We start from the raw sequence: 12,080 nt of genomic DNA, 5'->3' as shown, positions 1-12,080 counted from the left end.
AATTCAGTATTATATTTCCATATGAAAATTGGCATCTCAATCTGTATCATAATAGAAATACTTTCATCAACAAAAAGTTGAACGACTTTTATTTGAACATTTACTTTGTGAAACTATTTTCATCAAGATCTTTATAAAATGTCATTGGATATTCTTATCTCAGAACTCTAAAAATGTGCAAAGACTATAGTGTTTAAAATTATTATTGAATTCAAAATTCTATGACTTTCAGTGAAATGTCAAATTGAGCCAAAATATCAGTTAAAATACTATGACAATAATTTTTGTTTAACAGTAAATATTATGTTTCATATTTTCAAAATTATATCTTTCACATTTTGCTACTCCAACACTTTTTCTTCCACTCTGCTCACCCAACCTCTCTTTTGATGGAGGGGGGGATTTGTACGGTATAACAAAACACGGTAGCTGCTTTAAAAATAATTGGCAGCCTCAAAATTAACATTCTAAATTCGGTGATCTCCCCCTTAATTCATCTGTTCTGCCAAATTCTAGATTTTTCTATGTTATATAATGTTTTAACCTCTTGTCCAATCAAATTAATTGTATACCAAAACTCGGAACTGAAACTTTTCCAACTCCCTCCCTTCTTCCTCTAAAGTACTGCAACACTCTTCCCTTTTTCGCTTACACTTTCATGCTGGCAACAGGCTACTTTTCCATGCTGCTTCCACTTACTTGCTTAAGATGATGTTGTACTTTAAAATGAAACTTACTGTATTCTACTATTATTAAGAAATATCTTGTCTGAAAAAGGATGATTTGATATGTGTAAAAAAATAAAGATTGTAATTCTTCAAGCTCAGTTGTGCTAAATGTGCCATCATGCTTTTCCACTCAGCCTTACCTTCAACCACTATGGTATGGTCTTCTCAGCCATCTATACAATATTGTAAACTGTTAAAATTGTATATATGACATATATGTGGGAAATGTTATGTCATGATATTCCCTAATCCCCTACTGTGTGACGTATGCATTGCGTCAGCATGTGTTTCCCGCCTTCGGGAGAGGACGAGGATTAGCTGGCGAGCGGAGCAGACGTCGCTCAATCGCTCGTATACCATTTTCATTAATTGTAATCCTAATGTAATCTATATTTGTAAATAGTAATAAATGTGTGTTATCAACTATGGTCGTTGCCTTTCCCCACATTTTGGGGGCTCGACCGTGCCTTTTGTGCATGCGTTATAATCGAACCCTAGACACCAGCAATCACTAAAGACGTTCAGAAAGCTAACAAAGGCAAGACGTGCCTTTATGACTATTTAATATTCTTCTTCAAGCTAGACGACGTATGTGAATGAAGACGTGCCTTTATGATGATTTAATATTCTTCAACCTGGACGACATATGTGAATGATGTTACATGCTACTTGTCCATTCTTCTGATTTTGGACGTTAAATCGAAATTCGATTTTGGATTACATTGGATTGGCCAAGATATATATTGGATTATAAGGACTGCCCCGAAGTTAGGTAGGCCCATTTTTCCCTAATTCGTTCATAATTTATTAGTATTACGATTTTAAGCTGTGTTTATACTGTTTAATTCTCATTCATACATACCCTATTTCATATTCATATTGTCCTATTTTACTGTTTAAAGAACTATGGCCCTAAAATTAGGTGATATCCCATTGATAGCGAATTCTCTTAAATATGGCACAACACGAGTTATTAAATTATTTAATACCGTGCTCGGATATTCCGATTTTGATCATTCTTCGCGAAAGAGAATGCGAAATTTTGCCGCGTTCCCGTACAGTTTCGATTTGGCAAAACATAAAGAACTTCTATTAAAAGATTTTTCTTTATCAGATTTTATATCAGTGGCGAATTTATTGCATTTGGAAGCTTCCACTAATAAAGATGTTTTATGTGAAAAAATTTTTCATGCGCTCACTAATCTGACGGATTTTCACAATTCCCTAGATGTTAGTTTTTTATCCGATGACGATCATTCAATTTCAAACACCGACAGTGGACCGACGCCTGTAGGTCTAAGTTCTTCTGTTCCCCCTTTCCCACCCTCCACGGCGCCAAGCCCAAATCGCTTTGTTTTTTCTGACGCGGAAGTAATACATTTGAATTCGAGTCGCTCCGGTGTTTATATTATGGCGAACACCGAGATTCGCGAGATGAGTCATGACTTATGGTTTATTTTGAGAGATCTTTCAAACACTTGCAGAAACTTTTCAGGCAATGATTCCTATTCAGTCCGTGCTTTTTTCAACGATATAGAGGATAATTTCCAATTATTCCCAAATCTTACCGACCAGCAAAAATTAGTTTTTGCGAAAAGACTTATTGTGGGTACTGCTAAAACTTTTTTGTTTTCACAACGGAATCTCAATTCATACGACATGTTTAAAACATTATTACTTAATGAGTTCTCCGATAAAATTACGTCTATTGAAATTCATAAACAACTCGAAAGAAGAAAAATGCGCTCGAATGAAAGCTCTTTGCAATATTTTATCGCCATGCGCGAAATTGCGAATCGTGGTGACGGTGTTATCGACGAGGCTTCTGTCATTCAGTATACCATTCAAGGAATACTAGGTACCCCATTCGATAAAATTATTCTCTACGGTGCAAAATCATATTCTGAATTCAAGGAAAAGCTATGCACTTATGAATCTGTAGTTACGACTAGACATACAAATATCTCTTATCCATCAAATTTTAAAAATACGAATAATGGCTCCAGACGTAGTACCGGACGAAAAAATTCAGACCAACAACACGACACAAAATTTAATAATACTGGTCCATCTAAAACTAAACCACAAACTTGTTTTAACTGCAATGAGGTCGGACACCTCTCACGGTCCTGTCCTAATCGTTCTCTTGGCCCAAAGTGTCTAACTTGTTGTCGTTTTGGACATAAATCTATGGATTGCCGCCCCACTACATCAAATGAGACTTCCACTCCACCTGCCGAAGTAAATACAGTACAAATCTCTCACGGTAATATGTGTAAAACTGTCGTTATACTCAATAGCACAGTTTCTGGATTAATTGACACTGGAAGTGAGGTCACATTACTGAACGAAAACACATGGATTCAACTTGGTTCCCCACCACTTTCAAATAATTCTGGAGTGTTAACTGGTTTCGGATTCTCGAAAATTCCTATTATTGGCTATTTTCAAACCATTATCAACATTGATAATCAGGACTTTCTGGCTAATATTAGAGTTGTTCCAAATCATTCTATGCAGTTTTCTGTTTTTGTAGGCTGTGACGTAATTAAAAATGCTAAATTAACTATTACACCAGACGGTATATATTTTTCAAAACCTTCCGAGCAATGCTTTGAAACTGCTCCTGAATCTTTCATTTTTGCAATAAATGATGATGTTCCAGCTTTTGATATTGGTTCAAATGTTTCCAAAGAAACTCGTGCTGCGGCAGAACGTTTGCTGAATTCTTATGTCCCAAATAAAACACAGACGACAGATATTAAACTTAATATCACTCTATCCGATGATAAACCGATTTTTCACCCTCCTAGACGCCTTCCTTTTGTTGAACGGGAAATTGTTAACAAACAAATAAATGAATGAATGGTTGAAACTTAAAATTATTGAACCTTGTTCATCTCCATATGCCAGTCAAGTTCTCGTGGTGCGTAAAAAAGAAGGTACACCCCGTGTTTGCATCGATTATAGGAAACTTAATCGACTTTTAATTAAGGATCATTTTCCTCTTCCTCTTATTGATGACATTTTGGATAAACTGCAAGACGCCCAAATTTTTAGTACTCTTGACCTACGTAACGGATTTTTTCATGTGCCAGTAGCGGACGAAAGTAAACCATATACAGCTTTTGTAACTCACAATGGACAATTCCAGTTTCTTCGAATGCCATTTGGTCTTTCAAATTGCCCTTCAGTATTCCAGCGCTTTATAAATTATGTTTTTCGTGATTTAATTGTCAAAGGTTATGTTTTACCCTACATGGACGATGTAGTTATTCCCGCCAAAAATGAAAATGAGGCCATTCATCGTCTCAACCAAGTACTCAAAGTTGCTAGTGAATATGGTCTAGAAGTTAATTTTCGTAAATGTCAATTTCTTCACAAAAAAATCGAATTTCTTGGACATATCGTCGAAGGTGGTAAACTTTTTCCTTCCCCTTCGAAAACAAAATCTGTAATTAACTACCCCGAACCTAAGAGTACGAAAGACGTCCAACGCTTTCTCGGTCTCACGGGATATTTTAGGAAATTCCTCCCCTCATATTCTAGCATTGCAAAACCCCTTAGTGATCTCCTTCGTAAGGACACCCTCTTTCAATTTCATGCTGATCAGAAAGCCGCATTTCACAGATTAAAATATTTGCTTTCTCAACAACCAGTTTTAAGTATTTTTAATCAAAAGAGTCCTATCGAAATTCATACCGACGCATCCATTGATGGCTTGGGGGCAGTCCTACTACAAAAATCTATGAACGATAACAGCTTTCACCCTGTCTACTACATGTCAAAGAAAACATCGGACAATGAGCGTAAATACACCAGTTATAAACTCGAAGTCCTTGCAATTGTTGAAGCTTTAAAAAAGTTCCGTATTTACCTCCTTGGTTCACATTTTAAAATTATCACTGACTGCAACGCTTTTGTGCAAACTTTAAATAAAAAGGAACTCAATTCGAGAATAGCCCGATGGGTTTTATATCTCCAAGATTTTGACTATGAAATTGAGCACCGTACCGGCTCAAAGATGGCTCACGTGGATGCCCTCAGTCGCAGTCCATGTTGCATGACTATCCAAGACAGTGTCCTTCTCCAATTTCGCAAAGCACAAGAAACCGACGCGCATATTACGGCTATTAAAGCACTCCTTTAAACGATGCCTTCGTATGATAACTTTCTCGTTAAGAACAATCTCCTGTACAAAAACGTCAACGGCATTGACTTACTTGTGGTGCCTGAGGATATGCAGGCAAATGTCATAAAAACAGCTCACGAATGAGGCCACTTCGCCGTAATCCGCACTCAAGAACTTTTAAACAACGAATATTTTATCCCAAATCTGAAAGAAAAAATTGAGCGGTGTATCCGTAACTGCATCCCATGCATCCTCAATAATCGAAAGCGTGGCAAACAAGATGGACTACTGCACCCCATTGAGAAAGACGACGCACCCTTGCACACGTACCATATTGACCACCTAGGTCCCCTTGCCACCACATCAAAGAAATACAAACATATTTTGGCAGTTATAGACTCGTTTACTAAATTCGTGTGGCTTTATCCGACAAAGTCTACAGACGCAGATGAAGTTATCACTCGGCTGGAATCTCAAAGATCAGTCTTCGGAAATCCTTCACGGATTATCTCTGATCGAGGCCCTGCATTCAAATCCACTGCATTTGCAAACTATTGTGACACACAGAGAATAAAGCACGTTCTTATTACAGCTGGCCTCTCATGATCGAATGGTCAAGTTGAGCGTTTGAACTCCATTATTATTGCTGTCCTTTCTAAACTCTCCATAACCAACCCTGAGCAATGGTACCGCCATGTTCCCGCCGTGCAACAAATTATTAATTCAACTTTTCAACGTAGCATCAATTCTACTCCCTTTGAACTTCTCTTTGGGACTATAATGAAATCGCAAAACGACATAAACATCGCTGCTCTAATCGACGAGGAGATCAAATCTGCATTCATTCAGCAACATGACGATCTCCGTAAGGACGCAAAACACGAAATCTCTAAAGTGCAAGATGAAAATCGCCATACTTTTAATTTGCGACGAAAACAGGCACAAAAATTTCAACTTCATGACCTTGTGGCTATCAAACGAACTCAGTTTGGCCCTGGTCTAAAACTCAAACAGAAATTTCTCGGACCTTATAAAGTCACCAGGCTCAAACAAAATGACACGTATGATGTGGAAAAGTGTGCATTTTTCGACGGACCATCCAAAACATCTACTTGTGTTGAATACATGAAATCCTGGTCCAACAATATTGAACGTATCACTTAATTTTTATTAAACTGTCAGCATTATAGGTCCTCCTGTGTTTGGACAGATGACACCTGAGAACTTTCTAATAATTTTTTTTCCTCATATCAACTTTTTAATTCATTTTGTCATACTAATGTTCTTTTTATTTTTAGTTAACTGCTGTGGTGTGTTTAATCTATTTTTTTGCTCCATTTGTGTAAGTATACTCAGCTTTGTATCTACAGATTATTTTTTCCATACCTATGTTACTATGCTATAATAATTTTTTTTTAATTTGATGATATACTATGTGGCTTCAGGCGAGGTCACCTGTCCGGTCATGATGGCCGAATGTGGGAAATGTTATGTCATGATATTCCCTAATCCCCTACTGTGTGACGTATGCATTGCGTCAGCATGTGTTTCCCGCCTTCGGGAGAGGACGAGGATTAGCTGGCGAGCGGAGCAGACGTCGCTCGATCGCTCGTATACCATTTTCATTAATTGTAATCCTAATGTAATCTATATTTGTAAATAGTAATAAATGTGTGTTATCAACTATGGTCGTTGCCTTTCCCCACATATATATATACTTAAAAATATATATATGCTTACATGGAAAAAAAAAATTAAGTTGTTCCAACATAAAGTAAAACTAAGTCTAAATTGACTTTTGAAAAAAATATCACTTAAAAATACTCCAAATTTCATAGCTCTGGGTATATCTGTTTCTGAGCCATATAACAAAGTCACACACAGTCTTCATTTTATAACAATAGAGAGGAAACAAGAGTAAAAATATATGCTGATTTTTCTTAGAATTAGAAAAGTATGAAATAAAAAAATAATGATTAATTACTAACTACTCTTTCTATAAAACAACATAAACACAACAACTAATTATGATTAATGCACAATTATAATGTCAAATGAAAAATTTTGCCATTTTGGCAAACTGGTAGTCATTGTGTTGTTTTATATTGATTATACGCAAATATATACTCATTTTGTGGAAATTAAGATTACTGAACAAGTCTGAAATTTACTTCATGTATCCTTTTCTGAACATTTTCCTTGTGACGTTTGCCTCTTTCATGGAATTCTATACTCTAAAAAAGAAGAACGAAAAAAAAAAAAAAAAAAACAATTATTTTATGCCACAAAAATGTGTTATTATACACATTTTAATTCAGAGATAGACAAAGCATGAAATTACAAGTGTATTCAGAATTCCAATTAAAATCAAAATGCAATAATTAAATTTGAATTAACTACATTACAGATTAGAACTACTAACTATTTTCAGAAAATCTGCATAAACAATCAATGAAAAATAGCAACATAAATAAAGGGAAAATTTTTATATATCTACTTTAACAATCTACTTTAACATACTAACACTCTAAACAGCATGGTTCTCTCCTCTGTAGAGCATGGTTCCCTAAAACTAGTCATGAGATTTGTCACCATTTAGTAAATATTACCTTGCTATTTAAAATATTTTGCGCCTTTACACTTTTTAATAACCTAATTATCGTATCCTAGTGAATGAAAGTTATGACAAAGAAGCATGAGTGAGTTTTATAATAGTTTTCAGTATTTTAATAATTGTTTCAAATATATTACTGTTTCCAGTATAATAATAGGTATTTCATAGTTCATTCAATGAAGGAAACTTAATAAAAAAATTCTAAAATTTTAATAAAAGGTATATTAGTCTAACTTGATTAATACTGTATATATCAAAAATCATTGTAAAATTAATATTACAATTTGAAAACAGCATTAATATTTTATTCAGCCGATATTCTTCATTAGCGCGAGTTCTCATAATTATTCTGCCTTTCAGTGAAAGGTACCAATAAACTTTGTTGTTTACAAAGATCAAAATTCAATACAAGAAATGATACTTTTTTCTTACTTAATATCTTTTATTTACTTAACATATTTTATTTATTTTAGTTTTAACAGAAATCATTAGAATCATAGTTAAGTCCAACAATCTGAAAAATCATAGCTTTAAAATAAATCACCATAAAAATCAAATTATGAAATTAAATAATAGTTCTTGATACCTGATCAGAGAGATACAGTTAATACATTGATCCAGAAGTTTATTCGAGAAACAGATTATACAGAAAGAATACAAAAATCTCTGATCCTATTTTTCTTCTCTTTCTTTTTAAACAAAATCAACAGGTGTGAAATACTATGCTCTAAACACCCTGGTGCTCAAAGAATCAACAATGATAATAACTTCCTAATCTTAGAATAATAACATTCAAATGTATCCACCTGTTATTATTTAACAGGCTTCCTAATGTGATTACTCTGATACTAGTATTCAGATATATAGTGGCATTAACAAATAATAATTATTTTATATTTATAATTTTTTTAATTAATCAAAAAATTATTATTTAATAAGAACCAGAGAATACACATCTCATTATTTTAAGTAATTAAAGACATTAATAAAATTTACAAAACTTAGGAAACCCATACTTTTGAAAAAATAAAGCTTTCAGAATTTGGAGAAGTGCTAAAGATATACAAAAAAACTTCATCTGATTATTCATTAGTTAGGATCATGAATATAAAATATCGAATTTTAACAAAAATTTCCCCGCCACCGCTAATATCGTCTGAACAAACAGTTCACATTGGCATGTTTAATCATATTTTGAGAAATAAGTTTTGGCATTTGAAAAAAAGGAGACTTGCTTTAGAACACTGTTGTGAAAATTTGTAAAAAAATACCATTGTCATTAAGTAAAAGGTGTTTGAAATGGAACTATCACACTACAAGATTAGAACCAACATTTACTTCCAGTTCTGTTACAAAAAGCTAGCTGTACAGAATGTCACAAAATCATGCATACAGCTTTACGTACTAATGTTGCATCATATGACACTGTAAAGGTTTGGTACCAAAAACAATGACTATGACATTCAAAAAGCAGAGCACTCTGGCTGGCCTACTGATGTTCATGAGGCCTGCCTGTGAGAATTTCCTGAAAAAGATCCATATGCAATCACTCAAGAGTTGCCAAGGAGTTAGACATTAGTGTTATGTCCATTTGTTGCACTATGGATCGCATAAACGTGATGCACAAGTTCAATCAAGCTGCTTGAGCTGACTCAAGCAGATATGCACAAATGTATTCAGGCCTGCAGTAATCTGCTTGAATTTCAATACAAGGACAAAATTCTGCACCGGATTGTCACTTGTGATGAAAGGTGGACTTACTTCAACAACACAGACCAAAAAAAAAAAGATTGGTCTACACCTGGCGAGCACGGTGACAGCATCGCAAAGTGCAATCTGACTAACAAAAAGATCATGCTTGACAGCTAATGGGATTGCCATGGTATTATCCACAAAGAGTATTTAGAAAAAGGTAAAACCATCAACAGTAAGGTGTATAGTGAGATGCTAGTTCGTGTTGATGTTGCTATTAAGGAAAAACGCCAATCTGAGTTCCGGTACTACAAGGCAATGTTCCATCAAGTTAATGCAAGATCACATGTGTCTGCATTCACCGGCTGGACTTTGTATGGTCTCGAATGGGATCTTTTGCCACACCCACCATTTAACCCCAACATCGCTACTTCGGACTTCTACCTCTTTTCACACCTGCAGCTACATCTTGTTGGTGCTATCTTCCATTCTACTCACAGGACGTCTGAAATGAGGTTAATCTGTTTTTGGAATCGCAGCCATCAAGTTTCTGGGCTGAAGGCTTTGAAAAAATACCAAAACATTGGCATAAAATCATAGATTTGGGTGATGATTACTACCTGAAATTAAATTGCTACTTTCCTGCCCCCCCTTCTAACATTTTATTAAGAACGTTTTTTGGCAGAATTAATTGAAGGGATACATAGATTCAAGAAAATTTCCCTTTGAGATACTAATTTATAATATATAAATACTATTCTATAAAACTTGAATTAAAAAAATATAATTCTTAATTTTTTATTAAGTTTGATGATGTTATTTAGTAAACAAAAATGAATGCATTCATACATGACAGAATTACATACCACAATATAGAAATGCATATTTTACTAGTATAGTACAAATTACATAGCACATCTGACAAAACCTGACTACCAGTACTTCATTAAAATACTCACTGCTTTATTATCTGCAAACCAGCATTTGCAAGATTCACAAAATTTACGAGGAAGTGATTTCCAATACTCAGACCTAAAGAAAAATTAAAATTGACTTTTAAAAAAAATTAATGTCGTAACACAAAAAATACAAACATGAATGATATAGATATATAAATTTTTCATTTATCTTTATCAATCATTTAAGTACTTATACATTAACTTTCCACTTTATTAATATTTTCTATCTTTTTTTAACGGAAAGCAGCACATCTGTTCATTTTTACAACAAAGACTGCACAATTACTAATTTAAATGAGATAATTGGTTAGAGTTGACTTTAAGGTACCCCTTGTATTATCACGAAGTTGTTGTTTCATTTATCGCCAAGTTGCTGTTTCGTTTATTGCCAAGTTGTATTATTTATGGCAATCTGAGGAGTTGGATGTTATGGAAACCCTATTATGACATAATTGTTTGTACTATTCTGGGAAATTTTGAATCATCGGATGTTTTGCAAGGGCTTTTGAGGTGTTTGTTGCTTAGGAAGTACATTGCTTGTTTCATTGTTTAGACGGTACAGTGGCTGAATGTAGTATGACTAATTTGAAGTTTCTGTACGATTTAGAACGAAAGGGAGGAAATGCATTAATTGACTGGTGTGGTAAATGAAGGTTTACTTAGTAGCCATAGTCAGGAACTACGTAGTATATTTTTGAGTCGTATTTTTGTGAATTTCTGTGGTGACGCCGATATATGGATTGTAGTTCAGATAATTTTAGGAAGGTTTTGGATGCTGTTAAAGAATTTTGTGTGCCACAGACTGAAGACGAACGAATTTCTAAATAAGGTAAGGGAATATTTGCTTTGTGTTGTGCTAAAATACATAACAGGTTTTTCCTTTTTGAAGTTACTTTATTATTTGGTTTAAAATGTAGTTTATTCAATAATGTATTTTTCGTTTGCCTTTACTGTAGAATTGGGTGCTCCTTTGACTTTTTAAGTGTAAATCTATCAATGTGTACATGGACAAGCTCAAGGGGGTGTGTAAAGCATAGTTTGTGCAATTCTCTGATGTTTTTTTAAGTGAAAATTTGTCGACGTGTACATGGATAAAGTCAAGGGAGTGCACAATGCCATTTTTTTTTTTTTTTTTTTTTTTTTTAAGTGAAAGTAGGTCGATGTGTACATGGATACAGAGTTTGTGCAATTCTTTGATTTGTTATTTTGGTTTGTGTAGCGGTAATTTTTGCGCCAAAAATCACCACTACGCATTTTACCATTCATATATCATCACTAAATTTATTATCTTATTCTCCAGTTGTTAATACTCTCCATTTAATCTTATTCTCCAGTTGTTAATACTCTCCATTTAATCTTATTCTCCAGTTGTTTTGTTAAAAGGCTACACTTAAAATATATTAATAAATTAAAAGATCTTATTTCATAATAACATTCAGAAAATTGGCTTTTTGCCAGAGTGTAACATTGGAATGAAATCCATGATTAGCCCAATATTATGCTTAAACTAACTACAGTTGGAAAAAAGATTACTATTCCATTTTGAGGACCATAAAAAAATGGCAGCGAAAATGTATGCGCAAAAGCGCCAAATCTAGCAAACGCACCAATTTAACAGCGTGCCAAATCTAGCGTACGCTCTGATTTCAGATTGTGTAAGTTTATATAGTTCTATGTTTCTTAAGACGCCATTGAAATACTAGTTTAATTTTTAAATCCTTTTTTGATATCCTATGGATTTAACAATTTGGGAATTGCCCATGATAAAAAATCTGCGATAGAATTTTGGGTAAAGTGCAGAATCACCCACTGCCTGACGCGTTTTTAAGAATTGCACATACTCGGTATCCATGTGCCCAGCGACCTATTTTCACTTTAAAAAAAAAAATCCCAAAATTGCACAAAAATGGCATTGTGCACACACACCCTTGACTTTATGTACACATCGACCTATT

At 34.1% G+C, this 12,080-nt stretch overlaps 1 protein-coding gene across 1 annotated transcript in view; it reads right to left on the bottom strand.

Moving 5' to 3' along the window:
• LOC118204520 (WW domain-binding protein 4) overlaps positions 1 to 12,080 on the bottom strand; it is a 37,296-nt gene that overhangs the window by 19,232 nt on the left and 5,984 nt on the right. Inside the window, exons 2-3 of the mRNA XM_085824286.1 lie at positions 10,126 to 10,198; positions 7,032 to 7,094 (exon numbers count right to left, since the gene is read on the bottom strand). Of these exons, the coding sequence (XP_085680412.1) occupies positions 7,032 to 7,094; positions 10,126 to 10,198 (136 nt within the window). The remainder of the gene's footprint in view (positions 1 to 7,031; positions 7,095 to 10,125; positions 10,199 to 12,080) is intronic.

This window comes from Stegodyphus dumicola, chromosome 9 (genome assembly GCF_044657685.1).
Source record: "Stegodyphus dumicola isolate Sdum_Otavi_A_Nest chromosome 9, ASM4465768v1".
Lineage (NCBI taxonomy): Eukaryota > Metazoa > Arthropoda > Arachnida > Araneae > Eresidae > Stegodyphus > Stegodyphus dumicola.
The sequence above is the reverse complement of the archived record's forward strand: the minus strand, read 5'-3'. Positions and strand labels throughout refer to the sequence as shown.